Source organism: Pipistrellus kuhlii, unplaced genomic scaffold (genome assembly GCF_014108245.1).
Source record: "Pipistrellus kuhlii isolate mPipKuh1 unplaced genomic scaffold, mPipKuh1.p scaffold_m20_p_13, whole genome shotgun sequence".
In the NCBI taxonomy this organism is placed as follows: Eukaryota; Metazoa; Chordata; class Mammalia; order Chiroptera; family Vespertilionidae; genus Pipistrellus; species Pipistrellus kuhlii.
This window is the reverse complement of record NW_023425438.1, coordinates 29,883,960-29,899,714: the sequence shown is the minus strand read 5'-3', so window position 1 is coordinate 29,899,714 and position 15,755 is coordinate 29,883,960. Positions and strand designations below refer to the sequence as shown.

At 35.8% G+C, this 15,755-nt stretch overlaps 1 protein-coding gene across 11 annotated transcripts in view; it reads left to right on the top strand.

Moving 5' to 3' along the window:
• The window catches only part of XPO1 (exportin 1), a 50,561-nt gene extending 37,603 nt beyond the window's left edge, over positions 1-12,958 (top strand). For 10 of the 11 annotated variants that reach the window (XM_036435443.2, XM_045580780.1, XM_045580779.1 and 7 more), the window contains 16 exons: positions 317-445; positions 1,478-1,636; positions 2,439-2,636; positions 3,056-3,194; positions 3,386-3,567; positions 3,650-3,806; positions 3,898-4,061; positions 4,327-4,461; positions 4,802-4,985; positions 5,266-5,372; positions 8,200-8,394; positions 9,174-9,342; positions 10,165-10,299; positions 10,379-10,538; positions 10,618-10,714; positions 11,891-12,958. In XM_036435443.2, coding sequence (XP_036291336.1) covers positions 317-445; positions 1,478-1,636; positions 2,439-2,636; positions 3,056-3,194; positions 3,386-3,567; positions 3,650-3,806; positions 3,898-4,061; positions 4,327-4,461; positions 4,802-4,985; positions 5,266-5,372; positions 8,200-8,394; positions 9,174-9,342; positions 10,165-10,299; positions 10,379-10,538; positions 10,618-10,714; positions 11,891-12,037 — 2,457 coding nt within the window. In that variant the 3' untranslated portion in view covers positions 12,038-12,958. The remainder of the gene's footprint in view (positions 1-316; positions 446-1,477; positions 1,637-2,438; positions 2,637-3,055; positions 3,195-3,385; positions 3,568-3,649; positions 3,807-3,897; positions 4,062-4,326; positions 4,462-4,801; positions 4,986-5,265; positions 5,373-8,199; positions 8,395-9,173; positions 9,343-10,164; positions 10,300-10,378; positions 10,539-10,617; positions 10,715-11,890) is intronic. The other variant, XM_045580783.1, reaches the window with a different exon arrangement.
• The last annotated feature ends 2,797 nt before the right edge of the window (positions 12,959-15,755 follow it).

The following is a 15,755-nucleotide window of genomic DNA, read 5'->3' as shown; positions in this document are numbered from 1 at the left end:
AAAAATAAGTAAATAAAGAATCACATAATAAATCCTGGATAAGTTACTAAGGAAATTTGTCGTTTTTAGATGTCCCAGACACATCAAAATAAAGCATAGTTTGCTCTTAAAATGATTATTGTTAATAAGGTGGTTAATGAAATTTTCTCAAAATACATGTGCAAAACAAAATTATGTGTCACCTGCGTATCTGCTTGGGGGGAGGTCTATATTTGATATACTAGTAAAATAATTTTTAAAAAAACCCAATTGTTAATTTTAAGTAAAAAATGTTTAGGCACTTTAATTTTATGTTTTCTTTTTTGTATTAAAATAGTTCCTGAATGTTCCAATGTTTCGAAATGTCTCTCTGAAGTGCCTCACTGAGATTGCTGGTGTGAGTGTAAGCCAATACGAGGAACAATTTGTAACACTATTTACACTGACAATGATGCAGCTAAAACAGGTAAAACACTCAAAAACTGAGTAAATGTATGTTCCTTAGAAAAGGGTGGATAAGAGTTTAATCATTTCAGAGCATTTTATAATAGACCAAGTATACTATGGTTGCATATCTATTCTATAAAATGATGAGTAAACTAGCCATTTTAATGAGTCACTTTGAAAGTTCATTAAATGTTTGCAAATCTGGGGATTAATGTCAGCTGCTTCTAAACTATGTCTGAAGTGAAGGATTGTATAGTTTTAGTTTATATAAGTTATCTAGAAGATTTGATGATATTACATTACTGTATGTTATATGAATTAGTTAATTGAGTGTTTTTACATTTCTGATAACATTAAGGAGGGAAAAGTTTGGTCCAGGAAAGAATTTAGAGTATAGTCTGAGTAAATCTTACTACTTGCATAAATTGCAATAGCTAAGATCTGAAAACAGCCCAAGTGCCCATCAGTAGATGAATGGATAAATGGCCGTGGTACATTTATACCATGGAATACTATGCAGCAGTAAAAAAAAGACTATCGTAGCCTTCTAGACAGCGTGGAGGGACCTGCATTTTCATGCTAAGTGAATTATGGCGGTCAGAAAGAGACAGACAAGTATCATGATCTCACTCATATGAAGAGTCTATGTAACAGAATAAAATCTAGAAATAATGGAAGCATGGAATAGACTGCAGAATCTCAGAGGGAAGGTGGGGGACAGTAGATGGGTGGGTCGAAGGTAATCAAAGACCCTGTGTGTATATATGCATAACCAATGGACACACATAATAGGGTGGCCTGGGTCTAGGCGAGGGGGTAAAAGGCGACGTGTAATACTTCAAACAGTAAAGGATTTTTTTTTTTAATATGTCCAAAGCTAGGACACATAGATACAAAAACAGTTATAACTGACCAAGAAATTCTCATGAAGAATAACCTATTTGACTATTTTAGTAATGGTAAAGGGTAATAGAATCTTTGGGCTGAAATGTAGTGTCTTTTTTTCATTTGTTTTAAAATGCAGACTAATAGTCTCTATTTAAACCTGCAGATGCTTCCTTTAAATACCAATATTCGACTTGCATACTCAAATGGAAAAGATGATGAACAGAACTTTATTCAAAATCTCAGTTTGTTTCTCTGCACATTTCTTAAGGAACATGGTCAACTTATAGAAAAAAGACTAAATCTCAGGGAAACACTCATGGAGGTAGGCTTTGTAGATCCTTTGGTTTCTGAAATTCTTTTTTTACATAATAATAACTTAAATACCTAAAGGGTGTACAGACGTGTCGAGAATATATATATATTTCAGAGAGGATTGGAGGAGAAAGAGATAGAAAATCAATGATGAGAATCATTGACCAGCTGCCTCCTCCATGTCCCACACTGGGTATCGAACCTGCAATCCATGCGTGTGTCCTGACCGAGAATCGATCGTGACCTCCAGGTTCTTAGATCTATGGTCAACCATCGAGTAACGTTGGGTTAGATGTGTCATTCTTAAGATTAAGTCTAATTACCTTACTAAAAATTAGATGTGTAGCCTGGCTTGTGGTTCAGGGTTGAGTTATTTCATTCTTTTTTCTCCCTCATTCCCTCACAGCCACTGATTTGCTCTCTGATTCTGGAATTATCTACTCTAAACCTTTCTTATAAATGGAATTATATGGTCTTTTGTAGTTGGATTTTCAAGGTTCATCCTTATTACATTATGTACCAGTACTTCATCCTTTTTATGACTGAGTAATAGTTTCTTGTATGGCTATATCAAATTTTGTGTGTTCATCAGTTGATGGGTATTTGGATTGTTTCTTTTCGCTATTGATACCAACTAATTATTATATAAGTATCCAGGACATGTAAGAAGAAAACAGAATTGCTCCTAGAGAATTTTTAGCATGGCACGTGAATAATGAAATATTAAGTTGTGAAACTTAAAACAGGAACTTTCAATGAGTGCAAAGCAATTAATAATGAATTATTTTATTAAATTTTGATTTTCTTTGTAGGCCCTTCATTATATGTTGTTGGTATCAGAAGTGGAGGAAACAGAAATCTTTAAGATTTGTCTTGAGTACTGGAATCATTTGGCAGCTGAACTCTATAGAGAGAGCCCATTCTCTACATTGGCCTCTCCGTTACTATCTGGAAGCCAACATTTTGATGTTCCTCCCAGGAGGCAGCTGTATTTGCCCGTGTTATCCAAGGTAACAATAAAGTGGGTGGTTGATGCTCTTGTTGCTTGCTGTGATTTTGAGAGCTAAATAAATGCAAGCACTGGCTTTTGTTTTTTACTAATCAATCCAAATAAATGAGCTACAGAAAGAGTCCAACATCCCCATGCATGTTGAAAACTGGAACATGCACATCTGTGATTTTATTAGAAATGTAAGTTAAGAAGCTACCCCCTTTCAGTGTCTGGGTAAAACACTGGATATTTAACAGTTGATTTTTTTTATTCATGATATAGTTTGAGAAACCACTGTTACAGAATTATATTTTAAATATGTTCACTCTTTTATATTGTCAGGGCAATTTGGTACCTTAAAGTGCATATAACCTAATTTTTAGTCTTTATTTGATGTTGCCGATTTCTAACCTCTAACAGATTTTTCTTCTTGAATAGGTTCGTTTATTGATGGTTAGTCGTATGGCTAAACCAGAGGAAGTATTGGTTGTAGAAAATGATCAGGGAGAAGTTGTAAGAGAATTCATGAAGGATACAGATTCCATAAATTTGTATAAGAATATGAGAGAAACATTAGGTAAGTTAATAAATACTATTAATTTAAATCTTTGTGATTCTATTCTGGAATGAAAATACTACAGGAAATGTGATCCACTTAGTTTCTGAATTTGTTAATAGCCATTTTATTAATGTGCTGCTCTTTCCTTAGTAAAAGTTTTTGCTCATTAAATTTGCATCTGAAACATCTGGAACTTTTTTCCTTTGTAGTTTATCTTACTCATCTGGATTATGTAGATACAGAAAGAATAATGACTGAAAAGCTTCACAATCAAGTGAATGGTACAGAATGGTCATGGAAAAATTTAAATACATTGTGTTGGGCAATAGGCTCCATTAGTGGAGCAATGCATGAAGAGGATGAAAAACGATTTCTTGTTACTGTTATAAAGGTATGCACGTTGTATGTATAGACCGGAATCATTAAATAATCATGTTTAATTATAAATTACTGAAATTTGTCTTATTTTCCAGGATCTATTAGGATTATGTGAACAGAAAAGAGGGAAAGATAATAAAGCTATAATTGCATCAAATATCATGTACATAGTAGGTCAATATCCAAGATTTTTAAGAGCTCACTGGAAATTTTTAAAGACTGTAGTTAACAAGCTGTTTGAATTCATGCATGGTAAATCCTTCTTAATATATTTTATTTAGTTGTTTGTTTTTGTTTAAAATTATTTTTGCAAACATTTTAATAAATGTTTTTGTTTCATTAGAGACCCATGATGGAGTCCAAGATATGGCTTGTGATACTTTCATTAAAATAGCTCAGAAGTGCCGCAGACATTTTGTTCAGGTTCAGGTTGGAGAAGTAATGCCCTTTATTGATGAGATTTTGAACAACATTAACACTATAATTTGTGATCTTCAACCTCAACAGGTATGGGAGATCTTAGCCTAATAACTACTGTTTTAGTCAGATGGGAATAGAAAGAATGTCACTATTAGATTTAGCTCCAAGTATCTGGTTAAGTCTTCATAATGAAGGAAAAATTCAACCAGAAGTTTGTGAAGCTGTTTTCCTGTCTAATAAAATTTATTTCTGACACTTGAATAAAAATTAGTTTCAGTATGTACATCGATTGTTTGTGCATGGTTTTCCTTATTATGATACATAAAAGTAAAATGTCTGCCTTTTAACGTAGGTCCATACATTTTATGAAGCTGTGGGGTACATGATTGGTGCACAAACAGACCAAACAGTACAAGAACATTTGATAGAAAAATACATGCTGCTTCCTAATCAAGTTTGGGATAGCATAATCCAGCAGGCAACCAAAGTAAGTTATATTACTTTTTACAAAAGTTATGGTGGAATTTAAGGAAGAGTGTTATTTTTAAGAGCAGAGATCTTGGTACCTTTGACATGTATATCTGATTCATAACTACTTTTGTGTGTGTTTTTGTGCATTAAAAAATAAGTATATATTTTTGTTTTGTTTTGCTAGTACATTGGGAAGATTTCACTCTAATGTTAGTTATAGGTATTAGTAAGAGACTTCTGTGTTTTTATACATTTTGGGTTATAAATGTGATTGGAATGATGTGGGTAGTAGTTTTTGCTTTCATAATTACAAAGATAATTCTTATGTGATAAATAGATGTTTTTGTCTTTCATAGAATGTGGATATACTTAAAGATCCTGAAACAGTTAAGCAGCTTGGTAGCATATTGAAAACAAATGTGAGAGCCTGCAAAGCTGTTGGACATCCCTTTGTAATTCAGCTTGGGAGAATTTACTTGGATATGCTTAATGTATACAAGTGCCTCAGTGAAAATATTTCTGCAGCTATCCAAGCTAATGGTGAGTGCTTTTTGAATTCTTACAGAATGTTATACAACATCAGTTCTACATTATCTGCCTTAGTGTAGGCATTCAGTAGTTCTTAGAGAGTTTTAAATAAGCCTCCCTCCAGATAACTCTAGATATATTAACCAGTTGCATGCCCCTTTCCTTATAAAATTAGACTCCCCCCCCCCCCCAATTAAATTTATCTTTAGAGGTAAATAGTATTGGAAGCACATGTAATACCAATGCAGAATTTTAGTTGTCAAGTTGGATTCCACTTGGTTGTATTTTTTAGGTGAAATGGTTACAAAGCAACCGTTGATTAGAAGTATGCGAACAGTAAAAAGGGAAACTTTAAAGTTAATATCTGGTTGGGTGAGCCGGTCCAATGATCCACAGATGGTAAGTCAGATGTGTTTTTTTGTTTTGTTTGTTTTTGAAGTTGATGCTGCATTCTCTGGTGTAATAAGCTTTATCTCTTTATGTATTTGGCTAACTTAAAGGTAATTTAGATATCTACATTTGGCGTTATTGTATAGCATTCTATTTTTTATATTCCTTGACTACTTATTATAAAAATACTAACAGTTTTAAGCCATCCTGCAAAGACATTTAGATGGTGCTAATATGTAACAAGATAGCTGAAAGAAATAGATTTGGTAATTTTAATTTTTTCATGGATAGATATAAAAAGAGTTCAGGTGAAATCTTTGTGTTCATCATGATTTTCAAAACAATTTACCAAGGTGTCATTAGTTTGCCTCCTCAGAAAAAGTGCTTTATCAGTTGAAGATTTGAATATCTCATTTACTCTTACTGCTTTTAGTCTAAATCATTTCCAGAAAGGAGTATGGTTTTCAGAAACTAATGAGCTCCATATGCTCAACTTGGAAAAATATGAATAATTTTTCATTTTTGCTTTTCATTCTCTTGAGCTTTGAAACATTACAAAAGTTTCTGTCTTATTAACACTGCTGTGTGGAAATATGGAAATATTGATTAACAGGTGAGCTATTTGTGCAATTTTAAAATTTCAACATTGTTCCAATTGATAAGGAAATAATTCCCAGGAAACTCGTTCAGAAAACAATTGTGGAATTCTCAAGTTAATCAGATTATGCCGAAAACCGGTTTGACTCAAAGGATAGAGTGTCGGCTTGGGGACTGAAGGGACCTGGGTTCAATTCCAGTCAAGGGCATGTACCTTGGTTGCGGGCACATCCCCAGTAGGAGGCATGCAGGAGGCAGCTGATCAATGACTCTCTCTTATCGATGTTTATAGCGCTCTATTTCTCTCCCTTCCTTCCTCTCTGTACAAAATCAATAAATATATTTATTTTTTAAAAAGATAATCAGATTAAATATTGAAAAGTTTTGAACATGTGCATTATGAAAAAGTACAACTATATTTAAAATTTTAAAGTAAAAATAGGAAGAATTGAAGGAATAATGAAGTTCATAATTTAAAATAAGTTGGGCAAATTTTAGGCATATCAATGCTGATAATAAGGATGGCACCATTTTATTTTACAAATAAGACTTACGTCATGGTTTAGTAAAATAAGTTTACTAAATAAAGATACTAAACTTCAAAGATACTGAACACTTTAGATTCAGTTTCTAGGAAAAGAGTTCTTTTAGTGTCATGAGTAGAAATGAGCCCTAGCCTGTTTTGCTCAGTGGATAGAGCATCGGCCTGCAGATTCAAGGGTGCCTGGGTTGTGTGCTCAATCCCCAGTGGGGGGTTGCAGGAGGCAGTCGATCAGTGATTCTATCTATCCTTCTTTCCTCTAAAATCAATAAAGAAGAAAAAAAAAAAAAAGAGTAGAAATGAGAACCTGGCTGATTTGGCTCAGTGACTGGAGCCACAGGTTTGCTTCCTGGTTCAGGGCACATTCTTAGGATGCAAGTTCCCCAGCCCCCATAGTGGCACTAGTGGGAGCCAACCAAACCAGATCTCTCATGTAAATGAGAGCCAGTTCTTCTTTAAGATGCCAAATGGGTAATTGGAAAAATAATTTTGTGTTTATTCTTTTATCTTATAAAAACCTGTTTTGTGTATTGCTAAAACACTGACACTGGTAATCTTCAATGAAGGAAAAATTGGTTGCATTTATTGTACATGTCTTAATATAGAACTTACGAGAAGCATAGATATCACACCTTAATATGACTGTTTATTGAGAATTCTAGAAATTTCACAGTCTCTGGTGCAGTTCTGTTTTCTTATATAAGAAGTGAAAGTGATGGCTATTCTTTTTATTTTTCAAATACATTGAGTGGGTGTATTTTGGTTAGATATGAGTACTTTGATTTTATATAGATACCCACTGAAGAAATTGATATAATCTTGGTTAGGATGATTTTTCTTTCTTGCTAGGTTCTCATCCTTTATATACAGTACTAGAAGCCCAATGCACAAAGATGGTGCTAAAATGGGCTTTCCTTTCCCTGGCTGGACACACTGCCTTTCCACTCCAGCCCAGCCCCTTTTCACTCAGGACCCACCTTCCCACACTGCCCAGAGGCCCTGAGAGGCAGGGGGAGCGGGGAGAGACACATCATCACCACGGCAACGCCACAATCATTCCACCCCATCACTCAGCACCTATATATTCAAATTAACCACTTTTGTTGATTTAATTTGCATACCACTCCTGATTAGCGGAGGTGTGGTCAATTTAAATATTTGTCCATTGTTAGGTAATATTCTTAGAATCCTGGTTGTGCCACAGCAGCTTGGAGCCAGTCCCTTTGGGCCTTCGTTTCTTTCATAATTATAAATTTGAACCACACTATGTTCTGGCCCTTCCCAGCCTGTTGTGATATTTTGGTTTCTTTCGGTTAAATGCTTAAGTGTAAAAAAAAAAAAAACCTAGTCGAAGGGCATTTCCAGTTTATAGTAAAGCATCCGGAGAGACAAGAATGACCTAGCTTTCTATAATAGTGACCAAATACATAAATAAGAGTTTTGCCCCGCCAGTGTTGGTCCAGTTGGTTAAGCATCATCCCATTGCACCTGGAAGTTACCAATTTGATTCCTGTTCAGGGCACATGCCTGTGTTTCAGCCTTGCTCCCCATTCGACTGTCTATAGGAGGCAGTTGATTGATGTTTCTCATCTATGTTTCTATCCTCCACTCCCTTATCTCTAAAATATATATATATTTTTTTTTCCCTCTTTTTTTTTTTTTTTAACTTTAAAGTGTGGTTCTTGTTTTCTTAAACAGGTAGCTGAAAATTTTGTTCCTCCTTTGTTGGATGCAGTTCTCATTGATTATCAGAGAAATGTCCCAGCTGCTAGAGAACCAGAAGTGCTTAGTACCATGGCTATTATTGTCAACAAGTTGGGAGGACATATAACAGCTGAAATACCTCAAATATTTGATGCTGTTTTTGAATGCACATTGAATATGATAAATAAGGTAATGTGATTTACATTTCAGTTGTAAAATGGGAAGTTCTACAGAATATCCTAAACTCTTGAAAGTATAAATAATATTTTTGAATGCAGCATAGGTTCTGGGGTTAAATGTTTGAATTTCTAGATCAGGGAAATGCTTGTTTTGTTTTTTTAATCTTACAAAATAGAGCGGTAATATGCAGATTGACCGTCACTCGAACACACAAGGTGGTCTGGAGGGAAGTGCTTAGGGGATGATCAGGCTGGCAGGCAGAAGCAGTTAGGGGCAATCAGGCAGGCACGTAAGCGAGCAGCTGGGGGCCAGCAGTCCCGGTGGAATCGGGACTAAACAAGTAGTTGGACATCCCTTGAGGAGCCCCAGGTCAGAGAGGGTGAGGCGCACCGGGCCTCTCCTTTACTATAAAATAACAGCAGGGAGTACATTTGATAGGTTCCATCTATTGAAATAGTAGCTTGAATTTATTGAAAACTGCATTCATAGACATTAAGAATTTAAATGTGTTGATTTGTGAGTCTCCAAGTTACCAATGATTATATAGCATGTTAAACATGTTCTTTTATGTGCATTTTGATGAGTTGCTTTAAAATGTGGCCTAAGGTCTCCTTATTTTCGTATTTCATTTGTTTAAAAAAATGATAATTTTATGATCCATGAGAGGTGAATTATACTGTCTTTGAATTGACCTTTCAATAGACCATACAACTTGAGTTCCACTAACAAGTATATTGAATTAGGACTTGCTTTTTATTTTGTTCTTAGGACTTGTTATTTATTTTTAGGACTTTGAAGAGTATCCTGAGCACAGAACGAACTTTTTCTTACTACTTCAGGCTGTCAATTCTCATTGCTTTCCAGCATTTCTGGCTATTCCACCTGCACAGTTTAAACTTGTTTTAGATTCCATTATTTGGGCTTTTAAACATACTATGAGGAATGTTGCAGATACAGGTAAATGCATAAAAATTTATTTATTTGCCTGCTAATTTACAAACTCTACAGAGATAGATATATAGTTGTAGACAAGTAGGTATCACTTCACTTGTCAAGTTTTGTCTGTATAAGCCATAAAAGCAATTTAGTTGTCTGTTCTATACATAGTATATAGGCAGAATTAGTTTAGGGGAGATGGGCGTAAAATGTAGGGAAAATGTCACTTCATTTTTTTCCCCCAATTGACTTCGGCGGGGGCGGGGGAGGGGGATGTAAGGAAAGGAGAAAGGAAAACATCAATTATGAGAGAGTATAATTAATTGGCCAGCTGCCTTCACATACAGGGGATCAAGCCTACAACCTGAGTATGTGCCCTAACTGTGAATTCAACCGAGACCTCCTGATTCTATCACTGAGCATACAGGCTGCGCTCCATATCTTTATTACTGCTTCCTTTTCTCCATATACTTTTCCACTCTGGCACTAAGAATTTACTGAGGATAAACCTAAATAACATCTCTAGCAGGAGAATTTTTTTATTTGTTGTATATTTAAATAGTAATTTGTTTATGGAACAGAAACATCTATTTGTGCTGTTTTTGGTGTGGATGTGGAGAAAATCAATTGATCTTTCAGACATAGTGGTAAGGTGGTTATGGTTATTATTTAGTTTGTCAGAAAGCAGACATTGATTCTAAGAGACCTATTACTGATTCAGGTAATGTAAGCAAATAATTAGCTAAAAAGAGGGAAAATGGGCTTTGAATCAGAATAGTATATTAGTAAAATACTATATGTGAGTTATCAGTCTGTAATTTGCTGCTGTCCCATGTATTTTAGGCTTACAGATCCTTTTTACACTATTGCAAAATGTTGCACAAGAAGAAGCTGCAGCTCAAAGTTTTTATCAAACTTATTTTTGTGATATTCTTCAACATATCTTTTCTGTTGTGACAGACACCTCACATACTGCTGGTAAGAATTTAAAGCTATGAAAAAGTTAAATGTTCTAGTTGTTAAATCTTAGAGCTAAGACTACTCTTTTCATCAACAGGATTGACGATGCATGCATCAATACTGGCATATATGTTCAATTTGGTTGAAGAAGGAAAAATAAGTACACCGTTAAATCCTGGGAATCCAGTTAACAACCAAATGTTTATTCAGGAATATGTGGCTAATCTCCTTAAGTCTGCATTCCCTCATCTGCAAGAGTAAATATATATATATATTTTTAATAAATTTCTTATTTTAAAAAAGGCAGTTATTTAATTACTGTGTTTTCATTTGCAGTGCTCAAGTAAAGCTCTTTGTGACAGGGCTTTTCAGTTTAAATCAGGATATTCCTGCTTTCAAGGAACATCTTAGGGATTTCCTAGTACAAATAAAGGTATGTGATTTATTTGCATTTGCAAAAATATAAAACTAACTTGATCATTAGTTTTAAGAGAAACAGCTTTTTTATATCTCTGTTAATGATACACACACACACACACAGAGTGGTCCGGTGCATGAATTCGTGCACAGGTTGAGTTCAGTCGGCCAAGTCCAGTCTGCCCACCCCGTCGGGAAGGGAGAAGAGTGATCAGGGGTGGTACCAGCTGGAGGGAGGAGCTGCAGGTGGTTGACCTGCTGGCCCCACCCCTGGTCTAACTCCTGGTTGAACTCCCAGTCGAGAGGACAATTTGCATATTAGTCTTTTATTATACAGGAGATACACACACACACGTGCGCGCGTGCTCTCATCAACATTTCTAGCTCTATCTCCCTTCCTGTCTCTAAAAAATCAATAAAATATTTTAAAAAAAATTTTTTTAAAAGAAAATCATTGATCAGCTGCCTACTGCAGCTTGGGATCAAGCCAGTAATCCAATCTGGGCATATGTTCTGACTGGGATTTGAACCATGACCTCATGGTTCATAGATTGATTCTCAAATTCTGTGCAACATCTTTGGGTTTTTATTTTTATTTTTTATATATTTTTTTGATTTTGTACAGAGAGAAGGGAGAGAGATACTTAGAAACATCGATGAGAGAGAGAGTGTCATCGATCAGCTGCCTCTTGCACACCCCCTAGTGGGGATATGCCCGCAACCAAGGTACATGCCCTTGACCGGAATCGAACCCGGGACCCTTCAGTCCCCAAGCCGATGCTCTATCCATTGAGTCAAACCGGTCTTGGCTGTTATTGTTTTTTAATATATTGATTTTTTACGGAGAGGAAGGGAGAGAGAGAGAGAACTAGAAACATCAACCAGCTGCCTCTTGCACACCCCCTACTGGGGATGTTCCTGCAACTCAGGTACATGCCCTTGACCAGAATCGAACCTGGGACCTTTCAGTCCACAGACTGACGCTTTACCACTGAGCCAAACCGGTTTCGGCCACCTTTGGTTTTTAATTCAGCCATATAATAATGAAATTTAAACCCAACCTATTGATGGAAAAATTATACCCCTTGTGTAAACAGGGATATGCTTATCTCTACCGTTGGCCCCTCCAAAACAAACAAACAACTGTTTTTCATAACACTTATGTTGACCTTTCAACTATCTGTTTTCACAGGAGTTTGCAGGTGAAGACACATCTGACCTGTTTTTGGAAGAAAGAGAAACAGCCCTGCGACAGGCTCAGGAAGAGAAACATAAACTTCAAATGTCTGTTCCTGGCATCCTTAATCCACATGAAATTCCAGAAGAAATGTGTGATTAAAATCAGAAGTCATGCTGGGGTTTGATTTTTTTTTTTTTTTTTTCTCTCTTTCTGCAACTTTTGTTAGCAGAAGAAAACAGCATCTGGATATTTGTCGACCAAAATGATGCCAATTTGTAAATTAAAATGTCACCTAGTGGCCCTTTTTCTTATGTGTTTTTTGTATAAGAAATTTTCTGTGAAATACCTTCCATTGTTTAAGCTTTTGTTTTGGTCATCTTTATTTAGTCTGCATGAAGTTGAAAATTAAGGCATTTTTAAAAATTCTACTTCATGCCCATCTTGTGGCTAGGATTGGGGAGGAGGCAAATTCGATTTGAACATATACTTGTAAATTCTAATGCAAAAATTATACAGTTTTTTTTTTTTTTCTGTAAACTACCAATTTTTAATTAGGGAGAATTTTCTTTCTAGCCTGTATTTCAGTCTAGAAGAAAAATAATGAGTAAAACAAATTGCATTGTTAAAAGGATTATAGTGCTGCATTGTCTGAAGTTAGCACCTCTTGGACTGAATCGTTTGTCTAGGCTACATGTATTACAAGTTTGTATGGCAAGTTTGCAGCAAGATCATGTGCATATCATCCCATTGTAAAGCAACTTCAAAAAATATGTGAACACAGTTAGTTATTTTTACACAGTTCTTTTTGTTTTTGTGTGTGTGTGCTGTCGCTTGTCGACAACAGCTTTTTGTTTTCCTCAATGAGGAGTGTTGCTCATTTGTGAGCCTTCATTAACTCGAAGTGAAATGGTTAAAAATATTTATCCTGGTAGAATAGGCTGCATCTTTTTAACAACTCATTAAAAAAACAAACAACAAAACTGGCTTTTGAGATGACTTATACTAATTTACATTGTTTACCAAGCTGTAGTGCTTTAAGAACACTACTTTAAAAAGCAAAATAAACTTGGTTTACATTTATTTTCCCTTTATTGGCTCAATTATTCCTATATTAAAAGAGGTTATTTGTGTTTAAGTATTTCATTTTAAAATGATGTGTGCAACCTGTTGACATGCAAATATTTCTAAAGTGCCTGGAAGTAAAAGTTACATAAAGTTAATATGATCAGATACCTTCTGTTCCCAAAAAACAAAATTTTTTGATACATTTTACCTTTATTTGTGACTAAAGAGGATGAGTGTCTTGTGTCCTAACTCAGGTGTACAAACTACTACAAATAATTGTGCGTTTTAATATTTTTAAAATAGATTTTTTGAGAGAGACAGAGGTAAAAATATTGATGTGAGAGCATAATATCAGTCATCTGCCTCCTCAGGCCCCCTGTCTTATCAAGCCTGAAAACTGGGCAAGTGCCCTCACCAAGAATTGAACCAACAACTTTCTGTGCATGGAATAACATCCACACTCGGCCAGGACCAGATAATCTTGATTTATGTTCTTGTGAAATGTAACCCTTAGAAGTAAGTGGATGGAAGGGAAAAAATGTGTATAGGGCCTATAACACAAAAACAGGTAGAGTGAAAATACAAAAAGAAAACAAGCTGGGGTGAACTTATTTCCAGAGGATATACTAGTCTTCTATAAACTAGATTAAAGCTTTAGCTCCCAGTCAAAACCGGTCTGGCTCGGTGGATAGAGCAACAGTCTGGGAACTGAAAGGTCCCAGGTTCGATTCCAATCAAGGGCATGTACTTGGTTGCTGGCACATCCCTGGTAGTGTGTGTGCAGGAGGCAGCACACATAAGCACCCAAAGGAACTCATGTTAGTTGGGGATTCAGCAATTTTATATAATTGCCATCTTCCAAACAAGTGTGTGGCAACACTGCCATCATTTCAATAGAATATAATCCTTATTTATTTTTTAATATATTTTATTGATTTTGTACAGAGAGGAAGGGAGAGAAATAGAGAGTTAGAAATGTCGATGAGAGAGAGTCATCGATCAGCTGCCTCTTGCACACCTCCTACTGGGGATGTGCCCGCAACCAAGGTACATGCCCTTGACCAGAATCGAACCCGGGACCCTTCAGTCCCCAAGCTGACGCTCTATCCATTGAGCCAAACCGGTCTCGGCATAATATAATCCTACTTAACGCAATTTGTTTCTAAAATAGCAAATGATAAGAATTTAAATTATTTAAAAAGAAATATTGGAAAACTTAATGTTTCAGCTTCAACTCTGGCTGTGTTATCAATTAATGGCGTATGAGTAAAAGTATGTTTTAAGGGGCCCTGGCCAGTGTTCCTTGGTGGACCAGAATGTCTTGGGTTCTATTCTGGATCAAAGGCATGTACTTGGGTTGTGGGTTCACTCCCCACCCCTGGTGAAGTACATTGGGGAGGCAACCAGTCAATGTTTCTCTTCCACATTGCTGTTTCTTCCCCCTTCCATTCTCCGAAAAGCGACAAGGGGAAAATGACCTCAGGAGAGGATTAACATAAATTTTTTTTTTTAAGGTTTGTGTTGTTTTTTTTTAAGTACTATGTTTTGTGTTTCTTTTTGTTTTTAATCCCCACCCAAGGATATTTTTCTATTGCTTTTGAGAGAGAGAGAGAGAGAGAGAGAGAGAGAGAGGGAGGGAGAAATATCTATGTGAAAGAAACACATCAATTGGTTGCCTCCAACCAGGGCTCTGGCTGGGGAGGAGCCTGCAGCCAAGGTTCTTGCCCTTGACCACACTTGAACCTGGTACCTTTGACTTCACAGGCCAATGCTCTGTCCAATGAGCCAACTTGGCTAGGGCTTAAGGGGTTTTCTAAAATCGGATAAGAGTTTAGGCCTTGATTGCCCTATTTCAATTAGTTATATAAGGTACGTTAGTTTATAATATCTATATCTTTTCAACAACGGTCATATATAATGTTCTTATGTTCCTATAGCTCCACAGGACTTGATATGTTGGGGATGTTACAAGAAACCAAAATTTTGGCTTGGGAACCAGAATAACCCATTTTGAATTAATGTTTTGCAACCGTGGATTCCACCACTGCCAAAAGTAAATTTATATCACAAATGAGTTGATAATTATATCTATAAGCAAAGAGTATCGCTTTGAGGCTTGCAATATACTTACCTCACATATTCAAAGATAATTCATAAACTACCCTGTTTCCCCGAAAATAAGACAGTGTCTTATATTAATTTTTGCTTCCAAAGATGCGCTAGGTCTTATTTCAGGGGATGTCTTATTTTTCCATGAAGAAGAATACGGTACACATTTATTGTTAAATGAAAATAACGGAAATTTATTACCTGTATATGGTACAGTAGTTGTCAACACAAACCAGACAAACTGAATCCTACATTATCAAGAATTTACTCATTTATTCTATGATAACCATGTCATCGTCTTCTGGAACATCATCATAACAATCCAATTCCTGAGTTTACTGGTGAATTTCTTGTGACTCCCATTTCTTTCAGAATCAGTGGACCAAATCTCTCATGTTTAGCCTAGTGGGGGGCCTTATTTTCAGGGGCTGCCTTATATTTAACTCAGAAGGAAACCTGTAAGTAGGTCTTATTTTCGGGGGGAAATGGTAGAAACATAAGATTTAAGTGTTTTTATATAAAGTGGATCTCATCAGAGGTCCATGATTCTATTTGGCAATTCAATCCCTGCATGAAGATTATTTTGTGGGAGTATTTATTGAGCAAAAATATTGACCAAAACTATAGAAACCAATAGTGTTAGCAACTTAAATCCTAGATGGGCAGTTTCTTGCTTAATTAAATGTTAGTCATATTTGGGTCA